The 15,986-nt window shown below is 39.0% G+C and overlaps 1 protein-coding gene across 5 annotated transcripts in view; it reads left to right on the top strand.

Annotated features, from left to right (window-relative positions):
• ripk1l (receptor (TNFRSF)-interacting serine-threonine kinase 1, like) overlaps window positions 1-15,986 on the top strand; it is a 38,828-nt gene that overhangs the window by 19,993 nt on the left and 2,849 nt on the right. For 3 of the 5 annotated variants that reach the window (XM_033992979.3, XM_059014067.1, XM_059014074.1), the window contains 6 exons: window positions 868-1,017; window positions 2,665-2,741; window positions 3,786-3,852; window positions 5,018-5,644; window positions 6,863-6,955; window positions 7,145-7,294. In XM_033992979.3, coding sequence (XP_033848870.3) covers window positions 868-1,017; window positions 2,665-2,741; window positions 3,786-3,852; window positions 5,018-5,644; window positions 6,863-6,955; window positions 7,145-7,294 — 1,164 coding nt within the window. Of the gene's footprint in view, window positions 1-867; window positions 1,018-2,664; window positions 2,742-3,785; window positions 3,853-5,017; window positions 5,645-6,862; window positions 6,956-7,144; window positions 7,295-14,136; window positions 14,274-15,986 lie in introns of those variants that run through there. The other 2 variants (XM_059014082.1, XM_033992981.3) reach the window with 2 other exon arrangements.

The following is a 15,986-nucleotide window of genomic DNA, read 5'->3' as shown; positions in this document are numbered from 1 at the left end:
AAATGAAATTGGTATATATCCAATAAACACTGGAAAAACACTGAAAATGGTTATTCAGTTCACTTTGACCTGACCCCTTTCTCTGTGAAAAAATAAAATAACCTACAAAAAAATTAAAAATACTTTCCCAGTGCAGTCGGGCAATGTCCCTTCTTCCTCACTTATATCTTGCTTTGATTCTTTCTGAATACTTTAAACCCACCCCAACTACTGAGTGGCAGCAAATTCCTACATTTCTTTTGGAGGATTGTACATACTTGTGAGATTTAAAACAAGATTACAATTTAATAAGAAGCATTGTTCTTGCTTGGGAGACTTAATGCTATATTACAGTTCAATAGGGTTGATTTGCATGCTCGTGGAATTTAGTCTGCTAAGAAATAAATAAATAAACAAAATTGCAAGTTGCGGCAAAATGTAAAAAAATGCCTAAACACACAAAAACCCCAGAAGAATATGCCCGTGACCATAAGGATTTCGTTGTGGAAGACAACAAAGGAAAGTACTGTCAAGTTACTATACATATTGTGACAAAAAAAAAAAAAAAACGCCCAAGAATTTTGGAAAGTAACTGAAAACAATAATTTCATGGTTATATAAAAAGCGAAAGCCCCAGGGAAAAAAAAACAGTTTACATAAAATTAAAAAATAGCTACAAATAAGCACAGAAAAGTGAAATTAATAAAACCTGAAAAACAGAAGCCCTACACACGATTAATCTCAGACAAAAAAATAGGATTAGAGTCACTTCAGATTACAAACAAATGAACATGGTCTGTTTTATTTTGATGTGGATTCCACATTATAAAGTTAGCCATAAAAGAAAGTCCTCAACTTCTAATAGTCTTCCCTTTTTCCTTATTCCAGATGCATGCAATGAAGATCATGTTTATTACAGTGTCTGTAAAGGTGATCGTCCAGACCTGAACGACATTCCCGTCTCTACACCAGAGGAGATTACAAATTTAATGAAGCTCTGCTGGGATGCCGATCCCACCAAGCGCCCAACATTCACAGGTCAGTATGTTTAATGTTAAAAATAAAGGATGGCTATTAACAATAGCGTGTTGTAATCCTAAATTGTTATATCCGACTTCATATTGTGTTTTAGATGTATTATTTGCACTTACTGTAAACTATACTGCACTTAAATATTAAGCTTGTATTGTAACCCTGTACTGCCCTGTTGCATCTGTAAGTTGCCTTGGATAAAGGCATCTGCCAAATAAATAAATAAATAAATAATAAACTCATGCTACTGACAATGTTACTGTACCATAATAAACAAGTAGATATTTTCATAATGTTATACTCTTCTGTCAGCACTCACATATCCGACCCTATAAAATTTTGACTTCAGTGACGGTTAAATGCGTGTGACACATATCTGATTATTTCATTTTCCCCCGTTCTAACCCTTGTCCATTTTTCAGGGAACACAAAAGTACATATTTGAAAAGACTGTGTTTTAAAAAAAGTACATACTTTTAAATCTGATATGTATTGTAGCAGTATGTAAAATTCCCTGTTAACGACCCAACAGCAAAATGAAATCAAAATGTTACCCATGCCCAGAACTGCGTACAATGTAAACGGTAATGCAATTTAACAAAAAATTAAAAAAAACAAAAAAAACAACGATGCACTTTCCAGAATTAAAACAGTATCCAAAGTCAGTATTCAAAATTGCAGAATACAGTGCTTGATAAGGCCCTCATGTCACAGTTCACTTGCAAATGAAAATGCACAGCAACAACTAAAGATTACAGATTTAAAAAAAATACATCACAGTATCTAAAACTGTTTAATGATTAACTGTTACATTACCGTAGCTTGTCTCTTCGCTTTGTTTTGGCTGCATTTTCATCGGGTGAAAATGGAGGAAGCGCTTTGTAACTGCAGAGTCTCACTATTTACTGCAAAAAAACGCAATAAAAACCCACAAAAATAACGCAAACAGTAAAATATAAAGCAAAATACAGTAAAATACAACAAAGATATAATTAAAGATATAGATCAAATATAAAGATTTACTGTCTGTATTAATTAATAGCAACTGCTTCAGACTGATTTGGCATGCAGAGAAAAAAAAAAACGCGGGCTGCAACGGATATTCAAATAAATTGTAACATTGAAGAGTTGGGCTTTGTATCACAAAACTGGTGATGGAATCAGAAATTGCATGTGACAGGTAAGTGCATTCATTTGTTAGATATACATAATGGGGATTGATTTTATTCTTAATACAAGGGCGGTAAAACACGGCTGACGTGTATCTGGGTAATGGATATCCGAGTGCTGACTGTATAAGGCCTAAATTGGCCTTTCTGACTAGAAAGTTATACTTACAGAAATGGTAAGTCCCAAGCAGACTGCAAATAATATCACATTATGTGTTGGCTTTGGGATGTGGACCATGTCCACGGTCTAGCTTGAGATCAGCAAACTCAATCAAATACAGGCCGCCAGAAGTCAAAAGATAATGAATAAGCCTAGCCTAATGTGAAATGACACACATGTTCTGGGTGTGGCAAGTACAGTAGTAATGTGTACTGGAACCAAGATTTTAACATAATCAGGAACAACATTGAAAAATGTTACACACATGCCCTGACACTATATCTCAGTCTAATTGTGTTTCCTGTCTCATCCCCTTTTTTGCAGACTGCTTTGAAGAATTCAGTCCTTTTTACGAAAGGCATCTGACCAAAGACGTAGAAAGAGACCTGGAAAACCTTAGGGCAAGTATTCATATGCCATTTATTGACTTATTTTCTGTTACACAGTTTGGAGTCATTTGCCATAGAACATGCTCTCTACTTAAATTTGCAATGTCCTTTACTGTCGTGAAAGGGGGCTACTTTTAATTGTGTTGCTGTTAAGCATTTCAGTTTTAATCATTTAAATTTTTTTACGGCTGTCAAGAGATTAAAAAAAATAAACATGATTAATCTTAGTTTTAATTGAATATTTAATTAATACAATTACTGCATCAATCTCATTTAAGTTTGTTTTATTACTGATGCTATTATTATTATTATTATTATTATTATTATTATTATTATTATTATTATTATCATCATACAAAAAACAGCCTATCATTTTTCCTTTCATCCGACCTGAGACGAGAGAGACTACGAACAGATAAGTGTTGAATATACTTTTATCTGCTTATTCGCTTGTGTAATTACACTGTTAATGTGATTTATATTTACGTGATTATAGTAATTGCTATTTACACATATATTGTGCACTCAGCCGTGGTTTTTGTTGGTGCACTCAGCCGTGGTTTTTGTTAGTCCCCAGAGGCATCAGAGTACTCAATTACTTGGACGACTGGTTCATTGTGTTCAGTCTCCAGTACAGGGAGAGGCCCATGCAGAACTCGCCACAGACCACCTTCATTGGTTGGGCCTGTCGGTGAATCGTGCAAAGAGCCAGCTCAACCCTCGCAGACAGCCTATTTGGGAGTGCGCATGGACTCCATGTCCATGCTGTATACTCTGTCGGACGACAGGGTGCAGAGAATCGTCGCTTGTTTGAAGTGCCCTCCAAGTCTGGTTCAAATTTATTTCCCAAAAAATTAACGTGTTAATCACAGAAGTTAACTGCGATTAATTGACATCCCTAATTTTTTGGCTTCTTGGTCTCTAATCATACTACGTTTGTCAGTTTGGACGTTTGCTCAGTTTCTTAACCCAAGGAATCCATCAACCATGTCATAGAATTTTTAAATATATATTTAGCGGTTGTAACTCAAAGCACTGTTTTTTCTTTACTTGCAGAAAGAATATGAAGGACCAGAAGATTTTTTGGAAAAAATGAAGTCGCTGGCATTAGAGACCATTCAAGGTATTACAAAGTTTATGACAGTTAACATAAATAACAAATCCAAATTACAGGTGTTTCTCAGATATGCCATTAATTCCAATTCGGACGGACTATTACTAATTGAGGAGGTAGTTCTGCCACTGCACATCTTTGTGCGATGGTTCCGTCTGTCACACCCCAAAAAACTGGGTTCTTACAAGAAGCTGACACCCTGGGATACTTCAAGAAGCTGCTTGATGAGATTCTGGAATCAATAAGCTACTAACAACCAAATGAGAAAGATTGGCTGAATGACCTCCTCTTGTTTGTAACCTATCTTATGTTCTTCTTATGTTCTTATGGGTAAATGAATGACTCGCCACATACTAACACACTGTAAAATACAATCGTCATTAAGAAGAATTCTTACAATTGCTAGCTTGATTGCTAGCAAATGAAAAATGGTTGGGCTTTATTGTGTGAAATTACAACTTGATCGGCACACCTCACAGTGCAGTTCGAAAGGATGTTCTTACTTTTGTGCACAGTCAAGTACGGATTTGCACAGGTAAAAATATTTATAAAGAAAGTTGTTTAAACAGTATATAGGTAACCATTGTTTGCACATAGAGGTCCCCCCTTATGCTAGTACCTGTACAGTGAGTACGCTACTTTGAGTTACAAACAATTGAGCTGCATTGCCAATGACTTCATCTTTTGAAACTGAGTTCCTGGTGAGTAAATATAGGCTTTTGTAGCCTCTCATTAACATTAACTTTGTTAGAATCCGTAACATCACAGAGTAAACCGATGGTACATGCCACTGATGCCTTAATAGGGTAACAGCATATTTGCATATGACTAATGATTGGTCAGTTTAAATAGCTAAGAAAAATAAATGTGAATTAATGAATCCCACATAAAATACTGTCCAGTAGTACATATTTTATGCCTATGGTAGGTTCATGCAGTCAAAATTTTTAGTAGAGTAAATTTTCAAAATATTGGTAAGACATCTACAATAAGATACCCTACACATTTCCCGCTACACAGTGTTCTTACAAAAATACCGAATCCAAAATCCACAGGGCTAGTGCAAGGCTCTCGCCACATCACATTGTTACAGTGCATTAAAATCTGTTTACAATAATAGCTTGGTAGTTGACATTATCTGTTTGGTAATTGGATGTTCATTTTTCTTACTTAGATCACCCTAGTTCCTTGCGCAGCTCCCAAGAATTGCCTGTTGAAACCAGCATTGAGGACATCATTTTTTCTTCAAACAGTTTTACCGAGCATTCCATCCAGATGGATGCTGCCCCTGGTGAGAACCTTCTGCAGCAGAAACTAGACGGGGAGTACAAATACCACAAGTACGGTAGCCGCATGGATCACCAAGAGAGCCAGCATGCCTCAGGCAGCAGACTTGATCCGCTTAGAGAAGAAAGAAACAGAAGAGTCTCCAACAATCCTTCCTATGAAAAGGCTTCCACTGGAGAATCTGCAGCCAGGAATAAAGAGGTGCCTGAGAGGGAACGTTATTTAGGGCTGTCTTCCCCTGAAGAATCCAAAGTGTTTCCTAATACCAGTGATACCAGTCAGAAGACAGAAGTTAAAGCCCAACCATTTAACTACCCTGGCATGTATAACAGTCCTGGAACTGTGGGGCCTGTGCCGGGTAGTCCATATCCATACGGTATGGGCGCACCTTTCCCATATAATCCTGAGTTTCAGCGCATGAATTCTTTGCCAGCTGGGTTTCCAGTTCCAGAGTCAGATGCTACGCAGGGGATGCCCTTCAGTCCTATAACTCTTTACCCACCACAAGATAAAGGTATATCTTAGTTTTTCTTTTCACAAAAACAAAAGGCCTACAGATATCATTACTAAAAATTGTACTTGGTGGGTCATTAGCACTCCACCCCCCCCCACACACACACACTTGTTACAACATAAATGTGTTCATGGTGCAAAGCTGCAGTATCAAATTGAACTACTCATTCCAGTCTTGTTAATATTATCTTTTAAACTGTGTTTCCTTGTGATACTAATCAAGATGTAAGCCTTATCGTATCGTAAATGAAAGATGGCTAAACGCGTAATTTAGTTTGGTGGGTCGGTGTGAACAGGGTATAGTTAACACATCCAAATATATTTGTACATCACTAAAGCACAGTAATGTGTGTTCTTTTTTATTTGTAATACAAATTCAAAAAACACAAATTACTAGATTTTTTGTTTTATAAGAATTTGCTTAACAATCCCTCATTCCCCTTATACAATGGAGTCAACCACAAATACTATATGTCATATTATTAGGAAGTCTATCAGAAATATCTTCAGAGAAATCTTGCTACTTCCACTACACACCATTTGCTTATTATTCGTTGTGGTGGTAACATTTTCAAAAGAAGTTTGTACTCAATAAAAAAAGTTATCTAGCCTCTCTCCGTATTACAAAAGCAAAACAGCCCCATACAGATTGGTTACCTGTCTCAGTGTGGACATCCCTGAAGATAATGCTAGGTAATGAGGCTGCACCAAAAATCCAATGTGTTCCGCTGTCTAATGATATTGTGCAAAGCAAAGACTAATTGAAGACATTACAGATGATGAGAGGTTTGCAGCTGAATAAGTGGCTTTGCTCTCCAAATTAATTCTGCATTTTTATAGGTACTGTGACTGTACTGTTATGAACACTCCTGAATTTGATTATTGATACAATTATTTTGTTGTATTTGTGTGGTTGAACTAAAATTGAAGGTAGTAGTAGTAGGTTTGTGTACCTATTGGAGCGCCACTGGTTAAGTGTTTCGTATGTTCCAACATGGTGTAATGATTGTTTCAAAATACAGCAGTTTATATGTAGCTACCTAATTAAATAGTTCGACTTTTGTTGGAATTAATGCTGGTAGACATATCACTGCTGACCAATCAGTGGCAGTACTGTAGGGGCAGAAGAAACATTTCGTAGGAAAAGATTTTCAAACCTAAAAATAATTTCACGTTTCAGTAGCTGTGAATTTGTTCTCTCCCCCCCTTCTTATTTTAGAAAACATCACTACCCCCACTGCTACTAAGTGGGTATGGCCTAATAACTGTTATGCTTCAATACCAGGACTGCTAAATCCAAATGACTTTTTAGGTAAGCATTTAACCCTCTGATTTGCCTGCTTGTGACATCAAACCAATCATCTTTTGCAGAAATATTCTGTCAGTTTTACACTCAAGCTCACAAGATCTCCCAAACTAATTAATTTGTTCTACCTACAATATTATTGCCTAGCATGAAAACAGTATTAATTATGTGTGGTCTGCTTTTCTGTTTTTGTAGGGACAGGAAACTGGATTATAAACAATGCCAGTGGAGTGCAGATAGGCAATTACAACCACCTGAGCATCGGAAACCAGACCATCAGCTCAGAACCATGCCAGTCTAGTCCGCAAAGCAACAATTGTCCTGTGGAAATGATACAAATGTTTGGTAAGGAATAATAACTTGTGTTTTTCATGTTAGGACCCATTTGTAAAATGACAATTCATTTAATTTGTGTTTTTGAAGGAAAAAAGGATTAAAAAACATATGTTAATCTGAAAACTAAATTATCTCGATTTTAAATTTGTGAAAGGAATTCCCAGACTTCACATACTTATCATGTTTAATCAGACGGTAAATGTAAAAGAGGAAGTGAAGCTAAACATTTTACAGCTTTACTTACTCACAAAATGTGAGCTACCAGTTACATGAGATAGATAAAAAAAATGACAGTCTGTTGTATGCACATGTAAAAATTAAAAGATGCCGCCATGTAGTAGGTACAGTGCCTTGCATAAGTATTCACCCCCCTTGGACTTTTCCACATTTTCTAGTGTTACAACGTGGAATTAAAATGGATTTAATTGGGATTTTTACCATTTGATTTACACAACATACTTAACACTTTGAAGGTGCAAAATATTTTTTTATTCTGACACAAAAGTTAATTAAACAAAAAAAAGACATTTCTTGGTTGCATAAGTATTCAACCCCCCTGAGGCAATACTTGGTAGAAGCACCTTTGGCAGCAATTACAACTGTGAGTCTTTTTGGGTAAGTCTCTACCTGCTTTGCACATCTGGATCCTGCAATTTTTGCCCATTCTTCTTGGCAAAATTGCTCAAGCTCTGTCCAGTTGGATGGGGACCATTGGTGAACAGCAAAGTCTTGCCACAGATTCTCAATCGGATTGAGGTCTGGGCTTTGACTGGGCCATTCTAAGACATTCAGGTTCTTGTTTTTAAACCACTCCAGTGTAGCTTTGGCTGTGTGTTTAGGGTCATTGTCCTGACCTGACCCTCTAGAATTTCCCTGTATTTGGCTCCATCCATCTTGCCCTCAATCCTGACCAGTTTCCCAGCATCCACATAACATGATGCTGCCACCACCATGCTTCACCGTGGGGATGGTGTTCTCAGGGTGATGAGCAGTGTTGGCTTTGCGCCACACATAGCGTTTTGCGCTAAGGCCAAAAAGTTCAATTTTGGTCTCATCAGACCAGAGAACCTTTTTCCACATGTTTGCTGTGTCTCCCACATGCCTTTTGGCAAAATCCAAACGGGATTTGATATGGGTTTTTTTTCAGCAATGGCTTTCTTCTCGCCACTCTTCCATAAAGCCCAGCTTTGTGGAGCGTCCGGGTTATAGTTGTCCCATGGACGGTTTCTCCCATCTCAGCTGTGGATCTCTCCAGCTCCTTCAGAGTTACCATTGGCCTCTTGGTTGCTTCTCTGACTAATGCCCTCCTTACCTGGTCACTGAGTTTTGGTGGACGGCCTTCTCTAGGCAGAGTCGCGGTTGTGCCATACTCTCCATTTTTTAATAATGGATTTAACGGTGCTCCGGGGGATGTTCAAAGTTTGGGATATTTTTTTATAACCCAACCCTGATTGGTGCTTCTCCAGAACTTTACCCCAGACTTGTTTTGATAGCTCCATGGTCTTCATGATGCTGTTTGTTTAGATATGCTCTCTAACTCTGGGGCCTTCCAGAAACAGGTGTACTTAATCTGAGATCATGTGACACTTTAATTGCACACAGGTGGACTCCATTCAACTAATTATGTGACTTCTGAAGGCAATTGGTTGCACCACAGCTTTTTTAGGGGTGTCACAGCAAAGGGGGCGAATACGTAAATATGTAGATTTTTTTCCCCACTTCGACATTATGGACTATTTCGTGTAGATCAGTGACAAAAAATCCTAATTAAATCCATTTTAATTCCAGGTTGTAACACTACAAAATGTGGAAAAGTCCAAGGGGGGTGAATACTTATGCAAGACACTGTACATTTAGTCTAATTCTGATATGCTGTCTGTCTTACCGCTTTGGCTAGTGAAGGCTATATTTTGTGAACTGAATGTGATCAAACTTTGCAAGGACATTTGTTACAATATGTTGTTGAACATACAGTTTTTAAATGCATTTTTCTCCACTGATTTCGCAGCTAGGCGCCTGTGCTCTTTTGACTTTTCCTAAATATACAGTATGTATTAAACATCTCAAAGCATCAGTAGACCTAGGGTTGCAGAAACTTGTGGAGATATAATACGTTATACCTAGAACTACCAGAGCTGTCATTTTGACCGGCATAGTAAAAACGTTGGGTTTGGCTTAGTGTTCGTGATCGAGCTGCTGAACTTGAAAGCTTCATGTTTATTTGAATAGCTACAACAGGATACTGTTTTCAGACAAGTGATTTATTTATCAACAACTGTAAAAATACTTATTGTCTAGTGAAAACGAATAGACAAACTGCACAGCAAGTCTTGCAGTACTTTCAGGAGTTATTGGAAGATGAATCTGGACACGAAAATGCGCCAGACTAAGAGACAGTGATGAAACTTACTGTGATCACAATGAGGTTACTGATAGTGACAGGGTGGCTGGGTGGTGACGTCACGGCAGAAGCAGGAACACTGACACCAAGTCTGCAGTTTCCAAATAATAAAGACACGGCGCGCCGTTTTTATTAACAAAAATAAATATAATATTCAAACAAAAATACTGTGCTCACAGAGCAAAATAAAAGGGTAAACAAAAATAATCACGAACACAAAAGTAATAAATAAACTATACAGGTCAGGCTGGGCAGTCGCTGTCACTGTTCCTGTAAATTAGTTTCGTTTTAGTTTCGCTTTCTCTCTCTCCACTCTCTACGCTCCTCTCATACACCATTTTGCTGAGCACGCTTCATCCTTCCATTACCATCGGGAATGATGCAAAGAAGATCCCAGAGACTATACAGTTTTATAATTCCATGACGTTTGGAGTTGATCTAGTAGACCAGACACATGACAGCTGTGTCGTGTGCAATAAGGCAGTGTGTGGCGAGTGCACTGCACATGTCTGTGTTGATTGCACAAACTAGACTCCACATTTTGAACAGTAACACATTTCCATCTTTTGAACATTTGAACAATGCACATTTTTAACAGTTTTACCTTTCCATCTTTAGAACAGTTGAACAATCCACATTTTGAACAGTTGTAAATTCCATCATTTGAGCTTTTGAACACTTTTAATGTAGTCCTGTTGTGCACGATTATATTACAAAACGAAAATAAAGTTACAGAATAAAGTCGAACTCTGTCGCACAAAATAAGACAGGTAAAAATAAAACACTCAGACAAACAAATGTGGGCACTGTAATTCTCTACTGCTCCACAGAGTGTCATAAGCTCCCGCTGCATCTCAAAAGTCATCTCTAAGCTGCTAAAACCACCCCATTTTATAGCCCAGCATTTATACATATGCAACATTTTACACAATGCAACCTATCAAAACTCCCCTTCCAACACCACCCCCAAGCCTGGTGTCCATCACGTGTACCAAGCAGGCTGCAAAAACTGTGTCACAAACATAATCCTGGAGGAAAACAATAATGTCTGTGCTGTCTGACGTTACATCTGCGTTTACTGTATTGTTTTAAAAAAAAAAAAAAAAATAAATCACGATGCATCGAAACGATTGCTTTTGGTAGTGCTGGTTTGGTACTTCTAATTTTGTTAACACAGAACAGTTTTGTAGCGTGCGAAGCTGCTGTCGTTTTATATGCATTTTAATATAGCGGTTAAAAAGGCTGCTCCGGTAGTGCTAGTGTTAATTTATTGTTCAACCTTTCCCTTTTTATGTGTTTATAATCATTCTGTTTGGTTATGGGTTTTGGGACCATTATTGCTGTGTTATCATTTCTATCTGTATCAGTCTTTCTTGGCTTGAACTTGCACTTCATTCAAACCATGTGACAATGTGACCTTTCAACTGCTGGCCCACCAAGTTGACAGGCCATTTTATCACACAATTTGAATGGAATTAGTAAGTCAGTTCAGTCCTTGGCAGTTACAATTTTCCAGACAAGCTCACAGACGCATAAAGAAAGAGACAGATAAAATGATAATAACTCAATAGTGGATCAATAGATCCCACAACCAGTCAATATCATTGCAAATAAAATCAAGGGAAAGGTGTAAAAATAAAAAAAAATTCGAAGCAGCTGGCTCTTTAGTATTAATAGAGACTTGAGGAATGTGGTAACACTTTTCTTTTAAAGGTCTTCTAATGGATGATGCATCAGTACATCACATCTTTTAATAATCAATGGCTAACCTGTACCTATCGATTCATTAGAATCTTCATTTTTCATAGGAATCGCTTAAATCACAGTACCGTATGTACAACAAGACTCCTTGCCTGCCTCTCAAGCTCTTTACCTTTCAATACCCTACCCTGCTTCTGTTCGCATTCTTCTAGAGTGTAGGAAAGAGCTGTGAAAGACCAGTACAGGTAGTCTTTTGCTACGGAATTGGATCTTTGTTTAACAAGGTAGTTAACAATGTGATCCAGTGTTTGGAAGTTGTATTTTTTTTCCTATAATAGAAAGTGGGGAGTTAGGGGGGAAACGCTTCTAAGGCAATACATACAATATGGCAAATTGTTATATACAGTAGTCTCCACGTATAGAAACACCTCCTAAGAGAACTCATCGGCTTAGGGAACAACTTTATGATGAAACAGAATTTTCCATTTGTAAATGCTCCACTTAAATCAGGGGTGAACAACTATATTTTGTGAGGGGCCAGATACAGAGAAAGCCAACTCTCCATGGGCCGAAATTCATGAGGTAAAGAATTATTCCCACGTATTGCATACCATATGCATTTGTTTTAAACCCTGGTAGCTAAACACAATAATAATATGATATTTAGTACTCACCCTCTCTGACTATTAAATGTTTCAGTGGGAGATGTTGCAGCGTTTCTGGGTCACCAATGTTTGGATGTTGGGCTCCAGTGAAGTGGTGGCTACTCTAAGCGCAGCATGCAGGTTATCATCCGTCAGTCTTGTTCTCTGGTGCAACTTGTTCAGCTTCCTAATGGAGAACACCTACTCACAGATATAAGTACTGCCAAACAAGGAGACCAGCTTTAAAGCTTCTCTGCAGAGATTGGGAAACTGATCATGATCCAAAGATCAGTAGAATTCCAACAATGACACTTCCCTATGCTTGATCTTCAGCATGTTGGAACACTGCAGTTCAATGACTTCCAGCTGGAGTTCGTCAGGGACACTGTCAACATCAGCAGAGAAAGGGTCTGAACAGAGTTTAAATGAGGCTCATTCACTCTTGAACTGCTCAAATATGCAATTGTTTCAGTACACTTGTATGGCGTTTTCCATTTGTATGTTGTGTCCTGTAGAAAGCTTCTTGACATGTTCAATGTATGTCAGCTGCCCTTTCTCAATCTGGTTTGTGAACAGCTTTAATTTCATTGCAAAAACACAGACAGCCTCAAACATATCAGAAATAAGATGACTGCCTGTAACTTCAGGCTTAAATCATTAAGATGACCTGTAATATCAGTTAAGAAAGCAAGATCAGGAATCCATTCACTGTCTTCCATAACAGAGGTGTCTCATCCTTTCTTTTGCAGAAATGTTTTTATTTCATTTCTCAGCGCAAAGAACCGCTTTAAGACGTTGCCATGGCTAAGCCATCTGACGTCTGTGTTGTACACAACATCACCGTAAATGGCACTTATATTTTCACAAAATTACTGAAATTCATGATGATTTAAAGAACATGCATGAATGAAGTTAACTGTCGACACAACAAAGTCCATGACCTGGAACTACTTCAGCAGCTCAGCTCTTTCACTGATGTCCTTCTTTACACATCCAATGAACCCAGGACTCGGACCTGTTATAGCCGGGGCACCATCGGTAGTCACCTCCACCAGCTTATCCCAGGGCAAACGTAATTGTTCTACTGCTATTTTAAATTGATTAAAATGCAGAGCCAGGGGTTCTGCCATGCAGAGATAAAAGGGATGCCAGTTCCTGGTGGACTTCAAATGTTCTCGTTACTCTATGAATGAAAATTTACTGTTTTGCAATTGTTAACATCCTGACAACTTTTTACACTTATAACTTGTAAGTGTGTTTCAAAGCTCTTTTCAAAATGGCCGCAGTAGTGCACTGATAGTGTAAAGATTATTGCCCACATTGTCGGACAGGTAACACAGCAATAACGATCCATGATGTGGTACGGAACAGAAAAGCCAGAGCACTTGTTATGTTTTTTTATCACTCTTTCTGGAGTGATTTAGAGCAGGGGTTCTCACACTTTTTTTGCAAATGTTTCAGGCTGTGACGACGACCCCACCCCGCTATCATATGAAATTACTGTACATACTAAGCAGGGACATGTAATCATTATGCCTGCAGTCTGGTTTGTAAAGAACGCCTGTTTCTTTAAGTTCCACTTTCAAGGTCTCTTCTTTAGGGGTATGTAGACATTTAAGAAACACTTGTTAAGGCCATTGCACACTGGATCCAATCATGCATCCGATTTTAACATGCATGTAAGAAGAATAAAACCGTCATGTGCATTCCCTATTGCACCTGCACACTGAGTCTGGAATTGTCGTACGGCGGTGATGCGTCAATTTTGGAATCAAAACAAGTTCGATTTGGCCCAATTTGCCGTGCGTTACAAATAACATTGACCAATGAAAAACGCCTGGGAAGACACGTGGATTCTTGCAGTTCCCTGAACAAAATGGAGAAACTAATTGTGTGTGTAGCCAAACAGAAATTACTTTATGATAAATCCAACAAAGATTACAAAGACTTTGAAAAATAAAGAAACCATATGGAAAGACATTGCCGTGGACTTGGGCATGAATGATATGTATTATAAAACATGAAATTATGAACTGATAGCATACATAAAGATGTGGATTTTGTGCAGTATAATTACAAGCATATACTTTTTATTTCAATTGTAGTCGAGGAAGTAAAGAAACAATGGCCTAACCTGGAGAGAAAGAAGCGTGACAGGGCAAGAGCGGTCAGGGCTTAACAACAGTCAAAAAAGAGGGGCAGTTCATGAAAGTGATGGAATTTCTGGCTCCATACACAGAGTGTAGAAGGTCATTATGGTAAAGTATTTTTGGTAGCTCATTGCTAGCTTCCCAACTTTTAGATATATTTATTACAGGAGTGATGTTTGAAAAATTAAATATTGGTCATATGGTTTCTGATGCTATGTCAACTGTGTTGTGTAATATCATATGTTTTTTTTTATTATGTATTGAGTAACAACATTATTGTAGATCTAATAGAAACATAAAATTAGCAAACATTTTAACTTCCATCAGCGTTTTCAGATCATTAAGTTTATACTGCATTTAACATTGTTTTGTGTTCAAAGTTATGTAAGAATTATCAACAGAATTGTATTTATTTTGTATTAAAATGCTGAAACTAGGTATATTTACTATAAAGCCTCCACTGCACATATTAACACATCTAGTGTGCAATGGATTGACGCACAACTTTTTCGGATGACGGATGCTAAATGACGGAATGGATCCAGTGTGCAATGGCCTTTACTGTGAAAAATTTGCGTCTTACCTTTTGCAGACAACAGTTCTGGGAACTGGAAGCACAGTACTGTACTTGCAAACAAATAGAGTTCGCCAATGATTGTGGCAATAATCTTAACATTGTCCAAGTATTGTGGCAAATTGAGAAACCGTGTAAAACACAAAAAAACCTGAACATTTGAAAACGTTTTTTCACTGGACTGCAAAAATTCAGCACACAAAGAAAAAAAACAGCAAGCAACAAAAAACACACTTGCTTCCTCAGCTACCTCTCCCTAATGAGGAGCTGAGGCCTCATTTTATGTCAGGTGGCTGGGTGCTGATTGATTGTTAATTACTCCAATCAACCCCAAGTCACCTGACACAATAAACCTGGGCAGGGAGGCGAATTTAACCCCAGCCCTGCCAATATTTACAAGAGCAGAGCCCTGCTCTGCCACAGTGTATTATTATTAATACAGCTTTGGCTGAACGTCTCCAGCGCCCAAGAGGGGTGAGACCCAGCGTCCACAGCCCAAGAAGGGGAAACCAGCGTGTCCAAAGCCTAATTAAGAGCCGCACCAGTTTCCAGTGACCAAGGGAGAGCCGCATCAGTCTCCAGAGATAGAAGGAGACTACCTGCTGCTCCTGCCTCCACCGCTACTGGGAGACTACCTGCTGCTCCTGCCTCCACCGCCAGAGGGAGACTACCTGCTGCTCCTGCCTCCACCGCTAGAGGGAGATTAACTGCTGCTCCCGCCTCCAACGCCAGAGGGAGACTACCTGCTGCTCCCACCTCCACCACCAGAGGGGGACTACTTGTTGCTCCCGCCTAAACCGCTACAGGGAGACTAACTGCTGCTCCTGCCTCCATCGCTAGAGGGAGATTAACTGCTGCTCCTACCTCCACCGCTAGAGGGAGACTACCTGCTGCTCCCGCCTCCACCACTAGAGGGAGACTACCTGCTGCTCCTGCCTCCACCGCTAGAGGGAGATTAACTGCTGCTCCCGCCTCCAACGCCAGAGGGAGACTACCTGCTGCTCCCACCTCCACAGCGAGGGGGACTACTTGTTGCTCTTGACTCCACCGCTAGAGAGAGACTACCTGTTGCTCCTGCCACCACCACCAGAGGAGCTGAAGCTACCTCCCAACTTGTGCCTGAGCCTGCAAAGCCTGCACCGCCTAGGGCTGCTGAGCCTGCACTGCCTAGGGCTGCAAAGCCTGCACCACCTAGAGAGGCTAAGCCTGCAACGCCTGGCGTGGCCTGTTC

The sequence above is a fragment of the Acipenser ruthenus genome, chromosome 3 (assembly GCF_902713425.1).
Source record: "Acipenser ruthenus chromosome 3, fAciRut3.2 maternal haplotype, whole genome shotgun sequence".
NCBI classification, from domain to species: Eukaryota; Metazoa; Chordata; class Actinopteri; order Acipenseriformes; family Acipenseridae; genus Acipenser; species Acipenser ruthenus.
Note: the sequence above shows the minus strand (reverse complement) of the source record. Positions and strands in the feature narration are given on the sequence as shown.